The sequence below is a fragment of the Cyprinodon tularosa genome, unplaced genomic scaffold (assembly GCF_016077235.1).
Source record: "Cyprinodon tularosa strain WSP-4 unplaced genomic scaffold, ASM1607723v1 ctg478, whole genome shotgun sequence".
Lineage (NCBI taxonomy): Eukaryota > Metazoa > Chordata > Actinopteri > Cyprinodontiformes > Cyprinodontidae > Cyprinodon > Cyprinodon tularosa.
This window is the reverse complement of record NW_024039205.1, coordinates 410,105-432,469: the sequence shown is the minus strand read 5'-3', so window position 1 is coordinate 432,469 and position 22,365 is coordinate 410,105. Positions and strand designations below refer to the sequence as shown.

Sequence of the window (22,365 nt, the reverse complement as noted above, 5' to 3'; positions counted from 1 at the left end):
CACACACACACACAGCACGATTCACACAAGCATACAAGATTCACACATGCACAGCACATGATTCGCCAAAGTATTTCTGGTTCATAAACAATTATAAATTAAATTAGAAAGTACCATTGGTCTTTAAATTTCACTGCATTTGTGTGTGAATTTTTGAGACTCTCCTGACATGCCTCGAGACACAAATGCATTTTTTTAAACAGGGGATAGTTTGCAACCAATCACAGCGCTTCCATATATAAGCCAATCACAAGAAACTACTTCACGAAGGATAACTATTTGCTCCGCGTGTCCGAGTGTTCTGTCAACTCGACATACTGCGTCAGGCCAGCATACCCTTAGTAATATGCATTACATAGAGTTTCCTCTGTCTCCGCACGATGTTCTATTTCACAATTTAGTCGGGTTTTTGTCATAGTTTGTGCATAAAACAAGAAAAAAAGTCATTCACTAGGTTTGTTACAAACATTTGGTTTTAAAACAATCATTGCATGTGAGAATTAAGCATTTATAGGGAGAGGATTCTACAACTCAGTTAACAGGATATGAGATTGACTTGTTTTTAGTTTGTTTAATATGAGCGACATGCGGATCATTTTATTTTTATTTAGTTATATCTAAGTACATCAAAAACTACTGAAATTATTTTCAGACTAAACATCAATAGATTAATTTATTTCGCCGGGGGAAGGGAATGACTTTAGGGTTAGGATTAGGGTTCACATGGTGATAACAACCTAATGAGCCTACTGGCACAATCTGAAGACATTCTATGGTACTGATAACCACTAATAACGATCATGTGCTTGCATGTGCAATACTAAGTGTATGCCGGCCTGACGGGGTATGCTGAGCTGACAGAACACCAGCCACGTAAAGATCCGCAATTGTAATCACAGTAAACTGGAAAAAGAACATTAAGAAGATCCAGTTTGTCAAATTAAAATATGGCAACCATCGGTAACTACAAATTAGAGAATAATTCCTAGATATTCCCAAAACCTAAGACCGTTTAATTAAATTATTGGATGCAGCTTATCGGTACTTCAAAATACCAGGAAGCAAATTTCTCATCTCAATCAAAATTTTTATTTTATACTGAGAGGCTTAAAAGTTTCATCAAATCTTGTCACAACAGCTTCCAAGAGTCCATCAACTTCAAAACAAACGTCTTATTGCAGGCATGGATGCAGAGATGCTGAATTTGGAGGTGGAGAACAAACCAATATTGGATGATTATTCCAATTACAAAGACCCACAACGAAAAAAATATGTTTGGGCAGAAAAATGTGATTGACGCTGATGGTGAGTTTTAATATGTCATATTAAATTAAGTGTTCATTACCGCGTGTTTTTCTCCTTTGAATTAAATAATAATATTGCGCATGCTCTCCTCAAACTCCAAGGAAGTCGGAGTGAAGCAAGATGGCTTTTCTTTAACCAGGAGGTCTGAAGCGGAGTGGTGACAGGATGTGGAAGATGGAGGTCAGTTATCCCACAGGAGTAGTTTCTTGAGATTGGCTTATATTAGGGAGCTCTGTGATTGGTTGCAAACCATCCCGTTTAAAAAATGCATTTGTGTATCGAAGCACATCAGCAGAGTCTAAAAATTTGCACACAAATGCAGTGAAGTTTAAAGACCACTAGTACTTTGTAATTTAATTTAATTTTAATTTAATTTAATTTAATGTTTATGGACCAGAAACACTTTGGCGAATCATGTGCCATGCATGTGTGAATCTTGTATGCATGCATGAATCATGCTGTGTGTGTGTGGAGCTTGTCCTGTGCATGTAGGAATCACATATGTGTATTTGTGAATATTGAGACCAATTTAGCTCCATAAAAACGAGATAACACGAGCTGTCAATTAAGAAGAGCTGCTTTGTCACTTCTCAAGCGACCTGAGGTCCTCACATTTGTCTCCCCAAAAGTAAGGTAGGCGGTGTCTTTCCACAGCATTGCTAAATTTGGCCTTACCACTGGATGCTACCATGGTGGTAATCTGTGCTGATTCAGAACTGACATTTCCTTTTGAACAGGAACCAATGCCACTCATCTTCACTCCTTGCCTCCCAGACATGGCAATGATCCAATCACAGCTTTCTGCTCTGATGTTGATGGAGGTGTTAATAAATCTGTAGTCTAATTCTTTCAATCAGGAGTCAAGTCATAGAAGGGAAAGGATATAAAGAGTCCAAAGAGTGTGGATGGGAGCTGCAGACATCATGTGGTTCTGCAATGCTCAACACACAAAAATACCAACCCTCTAATCATATTACTTGGCCGGCCCAGGTCATCATCAACAGACAAGGTCCACTTTCACGGCTATATGTTCCACATTTAGGTCAACAGCACAATACAAGGACTAGGCCTGAAGCAACCCCTCGAGGAATCCTCCATCCAACTCTGTCATGTGAGGGTAACGCTGTCTAATGCAGCCTCTTCACTAGCTGTTGTGACTGTCGGAGACTCCAGAAACTATCTGGAAAATCCATCCATCCATTTTCAGACACGCTTAATCTCAAGTGGGGTCGCAAGGGGTGCTGGTGCCTATCTCCTGCTGTATACGGGCGAGAGGCGGGGTACACCCTGGACAGGTCGGCAGTCCATCGCAGGGCAACACAGAGACAAACAGGACAAACAACCATTCACGCACACACTGACACCTAATGAGACTTTAGAGAGTCCAATTAACCTAACAGACATGTTTTTGGACTGTGGGAGGAAGCCGGAGTACCCGGAGAGAACCCACACATGCTCAGGGAGAGCATGCAAACTCCATCATGCAAACTCCATGCAGAAAGACCTGGAACAGTACATCTCCATTTGAACTGCCACCACAACTGCATGCTCTCTACTGCCTCTTGAGGACACGGCAGTACCTTGAAAACTAGATTGCTAATGAATTTTTGACTGTTCCTGTGTATATTTTTTTCCTGAAATTTATTGTTTTAACATTTAGTTATATGATCGAGTAGAAAAAGCCTAATCAAAGTTAACTGATGTAAAATTAACCATATTAAGCTCCTTGTGGAAGCAATCATATCCTTTGAACTTTCCCACATTTTGTCAATCTCTAGTTTCAGCTTATTTGATGGTGGTGGTTTTGTGTTACTGACAAGAACAAAATAGAGCACCATTGTTAAGGGATGGAAAATGAGGCTTTTAAACTTTTCAGTTCATAAAAATCCCAAAAGTAAGGATTTTATTTATATTCAGTCTCTGTAAGTCAATAACTTGTAGAAAGCACCTTTGGCTCCAACTACAGCTGCAGATATATACCTGCCAATTCTGCACGTGCTTCTTTGCAAAATGTCTGAAATATTTAATCAGTAGTTAGCTTCAGTAATTATCACACCAGCTATTAACAGCTTCCTTGGCTTTCTTACTGTGCTAGTTGTACTATGCTCTTTATGTGAGTTTTATCCAATTAGACTTTGGCATCTAGTTTTACTTGGGGACATCTGACCAAGGCACCTACTTTTAAAAGTTCACTCTGTTTACTAGATGCTTTGTGAAGTATTTGAGCTTCCTGGTGCTATTTGCAAGCTGAGCTATTGATCTCTGCACCTCCTCCAGAGTTCCAACTGGTCTTTTGGATTCTTCTCTAAATAATTCTCCCCCATCTGAGCCGTGCCTCGGTGAGAAGCCTGGGATTGTGTTTTATACACTGCCTCAAACTCTTATTGACTTTGTTTGTTTGCTTAAGCTTTTACAGAAGCTCTTTAAAATCTTTATTAAACAGCTGGTTTGTAAGGGGAATGAACTGCATACATCACTGAACCTGATAGTTGACAGAGTTTACGGGCCTGGAATATTTTTTTTTTCAATCTGCAAATATAGGGAAAAAGTGTAACAGACCCTAGGTTAAAATCATATCAGAATTCTTGTGTTTTCATTTAGACAAATGAAGAAAGTGCTACTTCAAAATTCAGCACATCAGATATATATATATATATATATATATATATATATATATATATATATATATATATATATATATATATATATATATATATATAATCAGCAGGCCTGATGATCCACTTAAAGAAACCAACAGCAGATAGAGTGGTAGTGGAAAACCAGTGACAGAAGGACGAAACATGATAAAAGGGACATCAGACGACGACAGCAGGAGTAGTACTGACAACATCTTCACGTCACGACAGGCATGAAGGCTCTGCAGCGTATAGCAGCCACACTTTGATGCAGTTTCCACAGATACTCGGAAAAGGATTAACATTACAGCCATGAAATGATGATGGATTCTCTTCATGAATGTTTCATAAATCAGGGATGGGCGTATTATTCCCAATATAGCAATACCTGATGGTGCACATTTGAGTATCAAACCAACAAATTTAATACTCAAAAGATATTTCTTAAGATTAGCTGGTGTTGTTGACATTTTCAATAACAGTTGTGCCCCAAATACCAAATAAAACACAAAGCTTATTTAATGATCCCATCTTTTTGAACAACCTAATAATATTGAATTTATAATAACTCCCTAATAAATTATACATCAGCAACTTGGTCGTTAACATCTGGTACACATTTTAAGGAAGAAGATTTTAACACTTCATGACTTGAAGCAGAGCATAATTTCCAAGGTATGCTACAGGTTTATGGTTAATGCCCATCCCTGACATGAACAGCCACGACACAGACACGATGGTGTGTTTATACCTCTCACGGTGTCGCGGGTACATTTTACAGCTCTCAGATACTTCTGCAGCACAACCAGAAGAAAGAAAGTTCACATTAATAAGTTAAATGGTAAATCCGTATAGCAAAGCAAAGCATTAGACTCATTATACGTTTTCTGGCACTAAATCTTCACATCAGTCCCTAACTTTCCCACAGAGAGCTGCTTCGCATTTTTAAGTGGCATTAATAGGATTTAGGTCAGATAGGCTTAGAAAGTGAAAAAACTTTGAGGTAAGAAAGAATACAGTTATAGCTTTTCTTTGATGTCTTTCAGAATATCAGAATAAATACCAAAGGATCAGACAATAAAAATGAAAGCTCCTCTTCAAAATTCAGGCTATTTTTACAGATTATTTCTACATAACAAACTGTTTGAAGTAGTGGTTCTCAGTTCGAACTCTCCACCAAATCTTACACTGATATGCAGTTTAAGTTTAAAAATATGCAAATGTATCCAATGGCATTTAGGTACACCTCTTTGACCTCATACAAAATAATAATATCGGTCTATCATATATCTTTAGCCAAATCATTCATAATAAAAAAGTCAGTTGCACTAAACCATACAGTTATCTTCTCCTGCTTAGACATCAGGGCCATGGGGCTGATCTCCAGCAGTCTATAGGGGAAAGGCAGGGACATCCTGGACAGGGCACCAGTCATCACAGAAAAAAAAAAAAAAAAGAGACACACATCCATATGCAAACATATGCACACACCCACACACACAATCCTAAGGGCAATTTAAAGTAACCAATGAACCTAGTGGTCATGTTTTTGGACTATGGGAGGAAGCAGGAGTACACGGAGAGAATCCACGCATGCAGCAGCAAACTCCATAAAGTAGGACTCCAGGAACCAACCAGCATTCTCTTGCTATAAGAACACAGTCTTAAAAACTGCACCAGTGATTCCTAAATCTAAATGCAGCAGCTGGAGCGGACCAACATAAGAACTATAGATCAGTCCCTTCAATTTGAAAGGCATCTAATATTTATCTGACAACTGAACACAAAAGACTAAGATTGAACAGTGACAACAACTTTCTAGGATGGGGGTCTTTAAATCCAGTCCTCCTGGTCTGGTGTCCTCCACATTTTAGATGCATCTCTTCTTCCACACACCTGAATCAAAAGGCTGAATTACCTCCTCAGTATGCAGTGAAGTCCTCCAGATCAAAGTCGTTAATCAGGCAGACTCTTTTACAAATTGGAATCCGGTTCACTTAACAAAAACCATCAATAAACTTGTCGGAGAAGTCAGAGGTGCCAGAATTCTGTACAGTGGAGACCTGCTAATTAACTGCAGAGACAGCGCCCAGCAAGGCAAAGCAATACGGATCAACAAAATTGACGGGATAAGAGTTCAGTGCAGCCTAATGGAGAACAAAAAGATCAGCAGGGGAGTCATTGGAGGAGTTCCTCTAAAAATTTCTGAAAAAGAGATTCTGGAAAACATAAGCGGTGCAAAAGTAAAAGAAGTAAAACGGTTAAAAACAACAAGAAACGGAGAAAGATCTGACAGTTTATCAGTGCTAATTAAATTTGAGGAAGAGCAATTACCAAGCAAAGTATTCATCGGTTACATAAGCTATAATGTCAAAATCTACAATCCTCCACCATTGAGATGTTTCAAATGCCAAAAATTCGGTCACATTGCAGCAGTTTGTAAAGGGAAACAGAGGTGTGGAAGGTGTGCAGGAGAACATGAGTACGGAAAATGTGGAAAAGAAGCTATAATAAAATGCTGTAATTGTGGTGGAGAACATACTGCTGCCTATCGCGGCTGTGAAGCAAGCAAAAGGTCTGAGGAAATTAAAAAAATGAAATTTGAGCTCGGAATAACCTACGCTGAAGCTGCAAAAAGGATCCCATCTCAGTCAGAAAAACCCAAACCTACAGTTCAACACACGGCAAATTCCAAACCTCTAGAGAATCAAAAAATTGATGAAGACTCACTTATTGTTAAAAAGACAAATTTTGTTCTTTTCATGGTAGAAGTAATTAATTGTACTGCACAGACAACAAAAAAAACGGAAAAAATCAAAATAATAGTGAAGGCTGCAGAAAAATACCTGGACATTAAAGATTTGAACTGGGAGATGGTTGGAAGTATGATGGGAGGACCGATGGGACCATCAGAAACTGGCAGAGTTAAGATGACCTAGAGTAAATTAAAATTATATGGGCAAATGTGATTTAGTATTATGTTGGTTTAAGTTACACAGGTTTTTTTTTTTTTTTTTTTTTTTTTTTTTTTTTTTTTTTTTTTTTTTTTTTTTTTTGGGTGAATCGTTTTCTGTTTTCTTGCTTTACTCCATATCAGTTGGTGGCGGTAATGCACAATTCACAAGCCTGCCAACCGCCATAAAACCCCATAAGAAGAAGAAGAAGAAGAAGTCCTCCAGAGTTCAGCTCGTGAACTGATTTTATCTTATTTGATTTTGTGTTGAAGCAGGGACACGTATAAAAGGTGCAGGAGAACAGACCTGGAGGACTGGATTTGAAGTTACCTGCTCCAGAGTGTGGAACTGCATGTTTCTGAGTGACTAAATGATATTCTCTGTATCCCTTAGGTGTTAAAGATGAAAAGATACACAGAGGTGAAAAGAGCAAAATAACACTATTTTCTCAATATGCCAAGGCATATCTGTGAGGTGCAGATGGACGAGAGTAACAGTGTTGGACAGGAAACATGTTCATCCCTGGGTGTGATTCCTCTTTCCTATGGCACCAAAAATAACAACTTTAATGGCAGCTATACCAAATAGGTGATGATGTCATTCACTTTCTTATACAGTGAGAAATATGTTTTTGAACACCCTGCTATTTTGCAAGTTCTCCCACTTAGTAATCATGGAGGGGTCAGAAATTGTCATCGTAGGTGCATGACCACTGTTAGAGACATAATCTAAAAGAAAATCCAGAATTCACAATTTATAATTAGTATTATATTTTTTTAACTATTTATTTGTATGATAAAGCTGTAAATAAGTATTTGAACGCCAGACTATCAGCTAGAAATATGACCCTGAAAGACCTGTTAGTCTGCCTTCAAAATGTCCACCTCCACTCCATTTATTATCCCAAATTAGATGCACCTGTTTGAGGTTGTTAACTGCATGGAGACACCTGTCTCCCATTCAATCAGTAAGAATCCAACCACTAACATGGCCAAGACCAAAGAGCTGTCCAAAGACACTTGAGACGAAATTGTAAACCTCCAATAGCTCGGTACCATGTATTGTGAGATTTGGGGGAACAACTTCCTTCTCGCAGTAAGAGCATGTACCAAATTTTAACATTGCTTTTCAAAGGTGTTGCAGCCGTATAATACAATTAAATGGTTAAAAAATGCATACATTGTGATTTCTAGTTTTTTTTTTTTTTAGATTATGTCTCTCATGGTGGACATGAACCTACGACAACAATTTCAGACCTCTCCATGCTAACGGGGAGAACACTCAAAATAGCAGTGTATTGAAATACTTATTTTCCTCACTTTAAATTGTTCTACCACAGCAAGTCAAGACAAGCCTCCAGCCGATCCAGGCTGTCAGAGAGTGAGAGAGAATTCAGCAGATAATAGGAAAGTTAAATGGAGTACTTCAAAATGGTTCTGTTCTTTTTTTTTTAGCCTTTTTTGTCATATGGAATTGGTGAGGTCTTTTTGTAAATCTTACAGTTTCACAAAAGCATCAGGATGAAACCAGCTTTACTGTGCGTAATCCTTTGTGTTTACTTGCTAACGTCTCTGTTATCATTGCAGTTTCTAAATCTTTATTATAAAAATCAGAATCTAAAATTTGGGAGTCGGCCACAGAAAACTTTACAGAAAACTCAAATCTGCAGCAAAATGATGTTGTGTGCATCTTTAATAAGAACTGTGTGGAAATCTGCTCAGAGCATTAAAGCATCTTGGCAGATAAATCCCACTTTGTTTATGAAACTGGAGCCCTTCTAACTCAAGGACTTCCTCTTTGTGTTGAGTTTTAAGGAGAGCTGCAGGCTGACAGCAGGGTACCGGCTCAGAAATTAAAGGAAGCATTTCCACAGAATCTCGCTTTCACCAGGACTAGAGGACCTATCCAGATAAAAATACAGAGTTAAAACTCAGTAAAAGCAAATGGGGGCCATCAGATTGGATGTTAAGCATTAAAAAATTTTCCTTCTGCTATGTAGATCAATGCTGTTATTATTTGAGCTGATAAGAGTCCAGAGGGGTTTTTATTGGTACTGGACCACAGGATCAGGGCTACTGTGTTGATGTGATGCCTGCACTTGCACTTGGTGTGGCACACTGATATTGAGGTGTACTTAGTACTAAGCTGTAGTATTTTCAGTGTTATTCCTGTGTATGAAATCTATTTTGTACAGATGTTTCAAAGAATCAAAAGACTTTGCACAAATATGACTTTGATGCATACAATGCATAAACGTTTTTTCTTTGTTATCCTTAAATAACCATCACTAAAATACCAAAATATTTAAAGATGAATTAAGATTAATCTATGACTCCTTTTGTTATCCTTAGGTTTTAGATATGGTGAAAGCATTTTAGCTGGGGGAAGGTTAAATATAGATTTTTTTCAGTCAGACCAAACTCCAAGTTATCAAATGTCAATTATACTTGACAAAAGTTGTGAATGTGTCAAAATCTCAGTATTTTCAGTGTTTTGTTGTTGTTGTTTTTTGTTCTATTTTTACCAACTATATATAAAACAAGTATATTTTTATTTTCCTCTTCAGCTACATAGAAAAATTCTCCTAATTTTGATTTTATTAAAAAATGTTAGCTTTTCCCATTTTGCCCACCACTTGAGACCTTAATTATCACCTAAAATAAAGTCAGGCAAAAAAATCTTTAATTACGGTATAAACAGAGAATCACTTAGAAATCTGTGATTTTTTAAATTTATTTATTGGTTTAATTGCGTCTGGAAGATATTGGCTTTTGAATGTATTGCTTGCAGAACTGTCAACGATAACTGGAATCTGTAAAAAAAAAAAAAAAAAATTCCAGTTCTGAATCAATTCTAATATTTATTTCCAAAGAGCCATTCATGAAACCAAAGATTGACTCTTAAAACAATGGTTTCAAAATTGTGCTTACAGCCAGCATTAACTACCACTACTTTATTAGTTGGCTTTAGAATATTAATAATAATCAATATGTTGCATAAATACACAGTCATGAAAAATATAAGACCAGTGATCCAATTTGAGATCGGACCGAAATGAATCAGATCAGATTGACAGATTCTAAATCCTGAGAACTGATTAATTTCAATGTTTGAAATCTGAATATACTCAGCCCATGGGTTAACATAAAATCTACTCTACATCACACAGAGAGAGAAAGATATGCGAACCTCAATAACTATGATGCCAGGATTCTACTGCACAGTTAGTTGGTTTTCTAACTTAGTTAAAACCAGTGTGGCTGCAGAGCTGTGTGTCACGCCAACTACCTTCCCTTTTAACAACACCTGTCCCCGTTTAAACTGTCATCAATCACTCATAATAGAAAGGCAACTTAGAACTTGTTAGTTGCAATATATGAATTAACATCACTTAACAGTGAACAAGAGCCCTTTTTTCTCTATTATTAAGTTGGTGGCTGCCATACCTATTTTTCTATCATTCAATCAATCCATCAATCAATCTTTATTTATGCAGTCGTATTAAACACAGTAAAGTGACCAAAGCATTAAGTAATAATGCTTTTAATAAGCATTAAAATACAATTTCACAATGATGATAAATAAATCAATTAAAAAAAAACAGAATTTACTATAAAATAAACACAGGCCTAACCATCAACCTCCAAATATCCAGAATTCCATAATTCACTATAGATTTCATTTAACAAGGGATTACATTTGTCTCTTTTAGAGTTGTGTGCATTGATTTATTTTGTTGGCTAATATAGAAGCATAACAGAAATAAAAGCAATGAAAAAGTTCAGTTCCTACTAAAATTCTGAAAAATAGTGTTCTGGCAAACTTTATGGACCTAAAAAAACTTTTTATTCTTCTCATAGAAAAACTGCATACAGTATTCAGTGTGTCTGGCTTTTCCAAGTGTGCAAAAAAACAAAAAGGAAAACACCAGTGAGCTATAAAGAGTCCTGTTGCAAGGGAGATCTGTTAGGATGGATTTTATAGGTATGGATGCTTCTCTTCAATAATCTGGAAAATTCTACACGTCTATTTTGCTATAAATATTTTGACAGTGTTTTTAGTTTATCCAAAAACTACAAAATATTAGCTTTTTTGCTTATTTTCAGGAGCAATTAGAACGTGCAGAAGAAGAAATTAACCCGTTTTTCTGTCATTATCAAAATATATATGTTCATTTTTGTAAAAAAAAAAAAAAAAAAAAGAAAATCTATTTATTTTAAAGACATCTAATAAATCCCTAAGAAAATTTGGAAAAAAATGATTTTCATTTCTAGAAATAAGAGAGAAAACAGGTATCCATGCAAAACCAACAGAAAAAAACTTATTGGAGGAGTAATTGGAGTCCTTTTCTGGAGACTCCCACTCTGGAGGTCAACATATAAAACGCATGCAGCTAAAAAATTCATGCAGAGTTAAGGAGGCAGGGCAAAGCGTCACTGGGTGATTTCCAAAGCAAAAGCCCAACCAGGATCCCCTTCACAGACCTCAGATGGAATAAGATCAAAACTGCCAGCAGCATCTCAGTGAATCTGTGCATCTGTGAAGATGATGCAAAATGAAAAGCAAGAAAATGCAATTTATTTTCAGTGTGTTTAACTGGCCTCTGGTTATAAATTTAATCAAAATCACCGTCCCAGGTAGAGCTGAAGACGCTGCCTGGGAGCGATTGCAAAGGCAGTTAATTAATTAAATTGTGACCTTCTTGCGGTCACAACTGTCATTAAGGTTTAAACAGACGTGTGAGGAAACTAGGTCAGGCTGTGCATAAAGGATCCCCCTCTCTGAGATGTCTTTTATTGTATAAACAAAGAAAAAAAGCAGTGTCACATGTGGACTGATTAGAATTACTCCAAAATGCAGCAGTTAATCTGGATAAATTATCTACATATCCATAGAGGGAGAAAAAAACAAAAACAGACCCGCCACAAAGTTCACTTTCAGACATTTACTATTTTGCTTTTAGATCTCTATACTCACCCCATACTCAGATGATCTGGATGCTGATTTTATTCCTTTCAGAAGTCTGTCTGGCCCGCTTTCCCCTCTCCAGAAAAGCCTGACTTTCTTCCTGAAATCCTTTTCTTATGTTACATTTCTAAAGAGTGAAATCACAAATCACTTCCGACTTCAGATTCCCGTCGTTTCCCCCCAAACGGTACTTCTCTCCTCTGAAGTCAGGCAGTTGTACTCCAGCCTGTGTGCCTGCCTGACGTCCTTTGTCCGTGGGGTTTCCACGGCCAGGAACAGCGCGGATCCCGTCGTACCCGTGCGTAATTACGCACCAAAAACGTTTGGTTCAGCTCTACGGGCGGAACATAGGCAGGAATGTCGATGAAAGTCGGGCAGCGGACTGCTTCTGGCTCAGACCTCCTCCAGAACTTGTGTGCCGTCCTCCCCTCCCGCTTCTGAGCCCGATCACTGGGATCCCATTCAGCTTCCTCCGAGGGGCCGAGGGGCCCCTTCAGCGCCATCTGACGGACACAATGTGAATTCTTCCAACGCTCTACCTCATGCCAACCCTTGAGAAAGTCACTCTGAAATAAGATCAGTGACAACTGCCTTCTTTCGGTACTAATTTATGAGGTGCGGGGTAACATAGACTGAGAGAGATAAAACAGTTAATCATTAAACTTAGAGACTTAGACAAACTTTATGGTCATTTTGTACACAGAGTGTATACAAAACCATCCTGGACATTAATAACCTACATTCTACATTCAAAGTTAGATGGATTCAAATATATTTGAAAACAGAGGCGTAGCCAGAAAGTTTTAATAGGGGTGGCCAGTCAAAAACCGATGTAAACTGAGGGTTGGCCAAAAGCGGAAAGGTGCCAGAACCTAAGGGTCCATGTGTTCCAACAGAAACGAGCAAAACAAATATGGATATTTCCTAAATAAAGACAAACTATACAGTCCTGCTATTTTCCTTTTATTTACAAATAGATGCATATATTTAAACATCCATGCTGTCTAAAAAAAAGGTATAGTTGACAAAATGTCTGGGGCAAGCATCTTTTCCATTTTATTTATCTACAATTTCACTGAAAACTCCTTGATGACTTGCAGAGTGACATCATTTTCTCTTTAACCCATATAACACAAAATCAGGGTCTTAAAAGAGCATGGATTCTGTACATATAAACCATAATGATAGTATTTAGATTTGCATAATTAACCACAGCGTTTTAGGTGTCAAGTAACTATTAATATATCATCCATCAATTTTCTTACACACTTATCCAAAGTGGGGTTGCAAGGGGTGCTGGTGCCTATCTCTACGTAGATCTCCAGCTGTCAACGGGAGAGAGGCAGGGTACACCCTGACAGGTCACCAGTCCATTGCAGTTCAACACAGAAACAAACAGGACAAACAACCATTCACACTCACACCTAATTAACTCAGTAGTCATGTTTTTGGACTGTGTGAGGAAGTACCCGGAGAGAACCCACACATGTTCAGGGAGAGCATGCAAACCCCGGGCCGGGAATTGAACCCAGAACCTTCTGTTCTGCAAGGCACCAGTGCTACCCACCGTTCCACTGATCAGCCCACTATTAATATATGAAAAATTAAAATGTTTAATTAGTTAACATTACTGCTGCCACCGTCTGTATTAGAGGGAGATAAATGGTAGGGGTGGCCACAAGGGTGGCCAATGATTGGCTAAGCGTGGCCATGGCCACCGCTGGCTCCCCATCTAGCTACGCCCCTGTTTGAAAACTCCTAATTTAATGTGGCATTGGATTCCTACACAAGTCTTTAAATCCTTGGGTGGCCTAGACTTTTTATTAAGATGTAACAAAATAGAAAAGCTCCCTGTTAAATTATCTAGTTTTCACAAACAACTACTTTTATCCTGGACATTAGTTTATAAGCATAACTTTTCCCCTCATAACTGTTTTATTTGGAATAAGCAAAATATATGTTTCAAGTATAAATCCCCATTTCTTAAGATCTGGGTGGGTAATGATATTATATTTGTAAAACAATTGTTTAATGAGAATAGTAAACTGTTTAATTATGGTTTAATCATGTTGATTTGATATCCCAGCACCTCAAGCATACGACTGTTTGCAATTGTATATTTTGTATTTGTAAATATAGTTTATTAAAAAAAAGAGTATATACAAAGTTCGTTCAGTACAGCTCTCAAGATATTTCCATTTCTAAAATGCAGCAGTGACAACATGTAAACATGGTGATCTAATGTTAACATAAGACTGGTATATAATTAGGTTTCCCCCACCCCCATTTTATTCAACATTCAGCGGTCTAATGGCAGTGAGGAAGAAGCTTTTTTTGGAATCTGCTGGACCTGCATCGAATACTGTGAAGCCTCTTAGTAGAGGGCACCAGGGGGAACAGTCTATGGTGGGGGTGTGAGGGGTCATTTATGATATTACGGGCTTGGGACACACAGCGCTGGGATAAAATGTCTTTAATGGAGCGAAAAGGAGCCCCGATGATCTTCTCTACTGTTCTCACTAGTCTCCTCACCTTCTTTCAGTCTGAGGCGTTGCAGCTTCTAGACCACACAGCTGGTCAGATATCTCTCTATGGTGCTTTTGAGGAGGTGGTAAGGATGGGTGGGGGGAGATGGGCTCTCCTCATCCTCCTCAGGAAGTACATGCACTTTTCTGCCCTTTTGACCATTAAAGCATCTGTAAACAATTAAGCATAAAATAGTTGACTCCATGATTTAAAGATTATCTAGTTGGATAATTTTAGGATACAATTGCAGGGAGCTCAGTGACTTAAAATATCATTAGTTTTATATTAATTTAAGTTCATTATTACAGACCTTGAACCCTGTATGCTTATAACTTAGAAATAATAACCTAAATCCTCAGTTTCTCAGGAAATTATAGGTTATCACCCTGCTGCATCAATGAGGCATGATATGGAGGCATCAGTCTGTGATCCTAATGACGTAGCCTAGGTTGCTTTGACAACAGACTTCCTCTAATCTGAATTGTTGGGTTTTGTGTCTCTTCTACTCTTTTTGAGAAGCCACATAGATTCTCTTTGTGGTAAACTGTAGGTCAAGGTGGTTTGCAGGCCAGTATTTAGTGATTCCACAATAAATAATGTTGGTATTAGTGCTTTTGGCCATGTGGGCAAGTGCCAGGTCTGGCTGGAAAATTAAACCAGCTTCTCTATGAAAGCGTCCATAAAGCTGTCGTCAAAGGTGGGAAAAATTGCTGTAATATTTCCTGGTAGATGACTTTGGATTTGATTAAAGTCTGGCTCTGTGCTGAACCACTATTTCTCCAAAATGTATGAACTTGACTTCTAAGTGAAATATAAAATGTTTTTTTTATATCTGCAAAGAGCATTTCAGACCTGGGGGACAAAAATCTGTCATTCTCTTTCTCCTTAGCCCAGGTAGAACACATGTGGTTATATCTGGATCAGGGATGGTTTGACATGGCAGTGGTTATTCCTTACTTATGATTCATTTCCTAACATACCTTTTTTGTTCCAGTTAACTTTCTGTTAATATCCTTTGATACAGCAGATTTACAGCCTGTTTGTTCTGCAATGCAAAGGTCCTGTGCGATTTAGCCTCCTTGGATAGCAAGTCAGTAACTCTGCTGGACAATAGTCAAGTCAGGCACCTATGCTCTGAGAGTGTGGACTATGACTGGCCATAGAAAGACATTTCTGTTTTGAAAGTGATGTTTTTATTGGTCCTATACAACAGTTATTTCCACCCGATGCAACCCTAATGGTCCGTGCAAGGGGTACATGGAAATATTTTATTTCTTAGGCAGTAAAATAAAATAGGACTGCGATCTGTTTTGCTTTGTGAGAAGTTGAAAAATCAAACAAGCTTTTATCAACCAAAAAATATATTTTTCTTTAAGTTCACCTACTGCTTTGACACATCAAAACCAAGCAGAGGAACATCCTGGATGTCGAGAACAGCCTGTGATCAGCTGGTTTTCACGCTGAGCTATCAAAGCTCATCAAAGCAGCTCAGGTGTCCTGAAGAAAACAAATAAAACTAATTAAGTCAGTCTGGTTATAATTTCTGTTCTGTATTTTGTTTCCAATTCATGCAGTTTACATGTGATTATAAGGGAGTTACTCGGTTTTATAAATACAGGTGTATATTATGATTTTATTTTGCATTTATTTTGATTCCTTACCATCTTCTAGGCAACATATTTATGTTGTTTTTTTTTATTAGAGATGTAAAACATAAAATGCCTAAGAATTAAATGCTCAAATTAAAAGATTAAGTAAAATAGTTTTTATTTATATTATTTATTTTACGTTCCACTTTTGGAAAATCAGCAATACTTTTGACTGAGAGGGGTACTAATGGTAAGACAAAATGAACAAAGGGGTACACAAGTCAAAAAAGGTTGGGAAACACTGCTCCTTTGCAGTTAGCCACAATCATGAAATTCTTATAAATAGATAAATCCTTTAAATACTACATATGTTTATTGAGTCTATACAACATACGAGTTTCACTATTTAAATCTAAGTTATTTATATTAATCAAAGTATGTTTTCAGATTGTTTTACTCCTACTTCACTAATAGGCAACTAATTACTAGTCACTAATTAAGGAGAACAATACAAGTCATAGTATGTTTATTTTAGTACCATGAGCAGACTAACACAGTGACATTTCTCTGTTAGGTTTTGTATGTCTGTATAAGCGGATTTAAGAACAAGAAAGATATTGATTCTAGGAACCTTAAGTCAAACTAAACAACAACGTGCAGCTTGTGTTACCTTTTTGAAGGGCACCTCCTCCCAATCAGACTTTGAATTCCTGAATTACCTAATCCCTTTGAGGACTGTGTGTCTTTCAATCACTAAACACGTAGTTCAGGTGGTTTTTGGAGTTGTTTTCAGAGATGACAAACATTTTCAGAGCTTCTAAACCGGTGGGAAAAAAGGACAAATTTATATAAAAGAATTCACATCATTATTTTTTTCTTCTCTGTACATCAAATGAGTTCAAATCATTGCTTTATAGTTACAGAGTGCAGGCTCTGGTTAACAGCAAAGTCAACTGTGATTTAAAATAGCTGCAGTTAAGTTCTGGAGGCTCAAATGTAGTGGAAGAGCTATGGGAGCAGTAATCGTGCTGCTCAGTGGCCTGTTTCAGCGATGCAGCTGACTGCTCCTCTGGGCTGCAGGGAGGCAGTATAGGGAGCAGCGGATCTCTGTCTCGCAAACAAGAAACTAAAGCAGTGTCTTGCTTGTAGAAATACGCTTCTTGGTTGGTTTTTGGACAGTTTGCTGCACAGCTGGGAACTCAGAGAATGACATAGTTGAAAGTCTAGACTTCTGCCTAAAACATACAGGAAATAATCTCATCCAGGAGTCTGAGTGTGCCGACTGAGATCAGTCATCTCAGAGGGGATTCTGATCCCTCTTCAGTCAAACAGCTGATGAGTCATATTCAAAAGCTTTCATGCACACCATGCAGAGGGAAACAAAGATCTGTGCAATCAGAGAAACGATGCTCTGTTCAAATATTTAATGAGATAAGACGGCCTATTCTGGTCCAGTGCAGATTTCCAAAGAGAAAAGCTATAGTTCATTTCTCTGTTCAAGCCACTCAGTCGAATCCCATCTAATAAAGAGGAGAATTTGTGTTCTTTGATTATCTGTCTTTCATACTGCATTTTTTTTTCAGTATTATATGGCCTATAAGGTTATAGAGATCAGCTCTGAATTCACCTGCAGATATTTTACCTTTTTACATTTAAAATCTCCTGGGTCACTGAGTGTTTTCAATTAATTTCAATGTGTTTGACAAAAAGCCGTCTTGTCGACTCTCCTATATTTGGATGACTCTCCGTATGCGTAAGCGTTCTTCCATCTGCTCATCCCACATCATCAGCAAACATGTTTGACCCGACACATCTGGAATCCATGTGCGCTTAAGTCATTTTTGCCAGATGATGCTCTCCATGCATCCATGGACTGATTCACTGAAGCCTGTTCCTTTTAGTTCTGTCCTTTTATCTTCCTATCAGAGTCCATTCTAGTGTTTCTAATTAGTTATCTTTTCTAGGTTTTGTAATTAATAAAGGCTTTTTACCCAGTGGGGTTGTTTTCTGAATTTTCTCTTGTGAAAAGCTCTCTCTCTATGGCTGATATAGATAACGATCAGCCCAGAGTATTTTGCCCTGCACTGCATATTTTATTTTTAAATGTACATGACACCTTGTCATGAAAAAACTAGTGATGAAAACAAAAACACATTTTATTTCTTTTATTTATTTATATAATTTTTTTAATTGCTGTTTAAAAATACAACATAATTTACTAAAATTCAAAAACAGGTAATGTTAAAATAAACAGATGAGCAGAAATGTTAATTTAGGTAGATTTAGAAATGTATGGAAATAAAATGAAATCCTTGCAAAATGAAGAGGAAAAAGCAGCCATAAAAATTAAGAATATAGTTTTCTACTTAAAAAAATACCCTATATGATCTTTTTTTTAAATAATTGGATAGAGAGCGAATATATTATGCAGAGCTGCATCCTTCACCTGTCCTGCAACTCTTATATTTTGTGATTCTATTTTCTTCTGTTGTAAAAGTGATACATTTCTGTCTAGAAAAGGAAAGTCAGAGCAAAATGTACAGATTCTTTTGATTTACTATCATATGACAGGAACTTATCTCTTTGCTCTGTTTTCATTTACTGCTAATTCAGTTTATTGTCACAAACTCTCAAGGGGTTCCAGTAATGTCAGATAGCTAAAACCGATAATAACAAATGAAATCAAATCAAACTTTATTTATAAAGCGCTTTTTATGCCATTGGCAATACACAATGCTTTACACAGTATTAAAAACAAAAGCAAGTCCAGATTGAAAAAAAAAAACAAGCCTACATACAAACAAGTACACACAAGAGACACACACCTACAAACACCTGCATACTTGCCTCCACCCCTTTCTACGCATGACATGAACCCTGATTGCCATCTCTTAACAAAAATCATAAAAGTTGGATCGTTTCACACCAGGAGCCACCCATAAGTAAAATGCATTGGAATAAAATATAAAATCAGTAAAATAAGATCTAGTTAAATTCAATCTAAAAGCTAGGCTATAAAGGTAGGTCTTGAGCATAAATGGCATCTTTAAATCATTGCACAACATAATTTCAGTCATTTGAATGCTATTGATCAAAACTACAGAGTATACTTCAGATATTGTGGTTTGATTTGAAACCATAAAATGATTTTGAAAAATACCAATAATTTTTTTTGACTGTTTATCCTGACCATTTAAAACTATGTAAACTTTACTGAAATTTATAGATTACATATTTTGACCATGTTCTGGTGTTGATATAGTTTTACTATGTTATCAGTATGTGTCTAAACTATACTGAAAAGCAAAATATGCTGTTTTCAAAAGTTTGTATGGCAATGTTATAACCAGTTATGTAATGTAAAAATAATAGAATCCAAAATTATACATATTATTGTCAATTAATTTATTATTACAGTTAATTAATTATTGATAGTAAACCTGACTTTCCCTTTTACATGTAGGACATTAAATCACACTATTTTGTCTTTTTACACATCATCTTGCAGAATACATTACCATTGTTTTTTCTCTTAAAAAAAGGAGGAAAATTGAGAAAGTCCCTTTGTAATCTTCCTCTTTGAACCCCAGTCGGCCTCGGCAGATGGCCGCTCACACTGACTCTGGTTCTGCTGGAGGTTTCTTTCTTGTTAAAAGAGAGTTTTTCCTCTCCACTGTCGCTACAAGCATGTTTTGTGTGAGGGATTGCATTTGAGTCAATGAGTCGATGCAACTGGTTTTCCTTAGATAGAAAACTTTGAATCAATTTGACTGTATGATACGGTGAACTTTAAAGTACCTTGAGATGACATTAATCTACATTGAATTGAATTGAATTAATCTACATACAATCTAAAATTGCTAAAAAATCTGATTTTGACAGACTCTTTTAAAAACGTAGTCCTTCGTCTCGTAAATATTTTTCTTAAATGCTCTGAACTTCCATATCGTTGCATTTTTCACCATATTTCTTTACTGCTGAGCTGCTGCTCATTTACTGTCTGACAGATATACAAAATGACATTTCATTTTTCTATACACTATGTGTATAGAAAATGAAAATAAAGGTTTTCTAAGTCTAAGTCTAGAATAGCCTTGCATAAATCAGTTCGAGCTGCAGGAAGGCAGAGGAAATGCTGAAGGTTTATTCATAGCAGATGGGGATCAACAGAAGGCTGAAAATCCAGGACAGCACAGATAAGTCAAATCTGAATATAAAATGGGAAATAAAGGTTACTAACATTTTATGTAACATAAGTCAAAGCTATGAGAAGATGAAACCACCAGGTATTTGGTGTGTGGTTTTTGACAAATAGATGATCATTAATCATGACAAAACTAAATAGTGTTACAGTTACATGGACAAAAATAGAAGACTTATTGATCTGAGGCTCTTTGTCGCTTTATCATTAACCTCCATAAAAGATTGGCGAGAATGCATGAGTAAAACACAATGTTGCCAAAAAGAAGATGAACCAATGTAGTAAACAATGAAATATAGAAATAGACAGAAATACAGTTAAATTTTGTAAATTATAATAAACAATTAAAACAGAGTATTTAGACGGAATAACAGCTGCCAAGAGCAGATGCTAAGCTTTCAACCCTCAAAGCATAAATAGCTGAGGAGTATTCAGTGACTACACCATTTACTGCACACTAATCTGGGTCATTTTGAGCATTAGAAAATGAATATCTGATTTGACAGCTGTTCTCATTCAGCTTTTCCTAGACAAATATCAATAATACAGGAAATAAACTGAGATTCTTCATTGAATAACTTCATTCTCTCTACACCACTTTTTGTTTTACTTTATTTATCCGTCCTGTAGCCAGTGGGTTGCTGGTTCGAACCCCTGTTCCCTCTGTCTCGTTCATCATGTCCTTGGACCAAGGGTGTAACTTTGTGATGAAAGTTGGTGGGGACACTGAAAGAGTGGTGGCTGATGGACCGACAGCTTGTCGACACAAACGCTTTCAATAGGGTTTGTATTTTCCAAAATTGAGCTCAAACATGTATTTATTGAATGCTTTCCCCTATTGTTTCCTATTGAACACAATACAACCAAAATAAACTGATATTTATGGGTAGTTAGACATTAATGTATATTTTTTTTAAAAAAAGGATGAATAACAGCCAATTCTGATGCCAACATCAATATATCATGCCTCCCTAGTAATTACACTGCAAAAAAATCTAAATCTAGATAAGTCATTTTTTCTTAAAATAAGTGCATTTGTTCTTGAATTGAGTAGGTAAAAAGATACATTTTGCCAATGGAACAAGACAATTTAGACTTAAAATAAGAAAACACAGTTGAATTCTCTTATTTCAAGTGCATATTATCTAATTATCTTATTTTAAGGGTAAAAATACTCATTCCATTGGCAAACTATCTAATTTACCTACTCAAATTAAGGGTGAATATACTTAATTTAAGAAATTTGTACTTATTTCTAGCTCGTTTTTGCAGTGCACACAATTTCAGTTTAATTCATCAATCCATCCAGAAAAAATGTGGATTGGTTGATTGGATATTTTCCCTTACAGCTACATCAGTGATTATCCTCCTTCAAAGCACCAAAATGAAATTTAGAAATGTGTCCCACATATTGCAGAGAGCCAAAATCTATTGAAATTATTGGTGGGGACTGTCCCCACCAGTCCTTCAGAAGGTTACACCTGTGCCTTGGAAACTTTACCCTCCTTGCCTCTTTGTCTTAATAGAAATATTCTTATTAATCACTTGACCAGCAGGAGGCACTAATTAGAATGTAGTATAGTTATTTAAAAATGTACACACATGGTATATGTAGAAGATTAACAGACCTTTATCTATATACACAGCAGAAATGGTAGCAATTATTATTAGTTTACAGTGGGTGGAGGAGGTCAGACCAGACAGGGTGGTGATTTGCACAGATTCTAAAGCTGCAATAAAAAGCATTCATTCAGGAGGAAATAATAGGAAAGACCTTATATTAGATATTCCTCAGAGTTTGTTTAGGTTATTTAGGTATAGAATAGATGTTCAGTTCTGTTGGGTTCCAGCACACGAATAAGTGAGAGGAAATGAAATAGCAGACAAGAAAGCTAAAGAGGCTTTAGGAAAGCAGAATATAGATCAGATTCCATTTGGGAAAGGGGAAGGTAAATCAATAATTAGAAAGAAAGAAACAGAATTATAGCAAACAATATGGGATGAAGATGAGAAAGGAAGAAGATTATATAGGGTTAAAAAATCTGTAATTGTTAAAAAATTATGGAGAAAGAAGCAGAAGGGAAGAGATAATTTATACTAGATTAAGAACTGGACATACCTACTAGAATGAGTTTTTGTTTGTACTAGGGAAGAGAAATAATGATTTATGTGAGGGCTGTGAAAGA

General features: G+C 36.7%; 1 protein-coding gene across 2 annotated transcripts in view; it reads right to left on the bottom strand.

The window, feature by feature from the left end:
* homer3b (homer scaffold protein 3b) overlaps positions 1–12,340 on the bottom strand; it is a 62,987-nt gene extending 50,647 nt beyond the window's left edge. Inside the window, exons 1-2 of one of the 2 annotated variants that reach the window (XM_038301926.1) lie at positions 11,873–12,340; positions 4,693–4,735 (exon numbers count right to left, since the gene is read on the bottom strand). In XM_038301926.1, the coding sequence (XP_038157854.1) occupies positions 4,693–4,715 (23 nt within the window). In that variant the 5' untranslated portion in view covers positions 4,716–4,735; positions 11,873–12,340. The remainder of the gene's footprint in view (positions 1–4,692; positions 4,736–11,872) is intronic. The other variant, XM_038301927.1, reaches the window with a different exon arrangement.
* Positions 12,341–22,365: the final 10,025 nt, after the last annotated feature.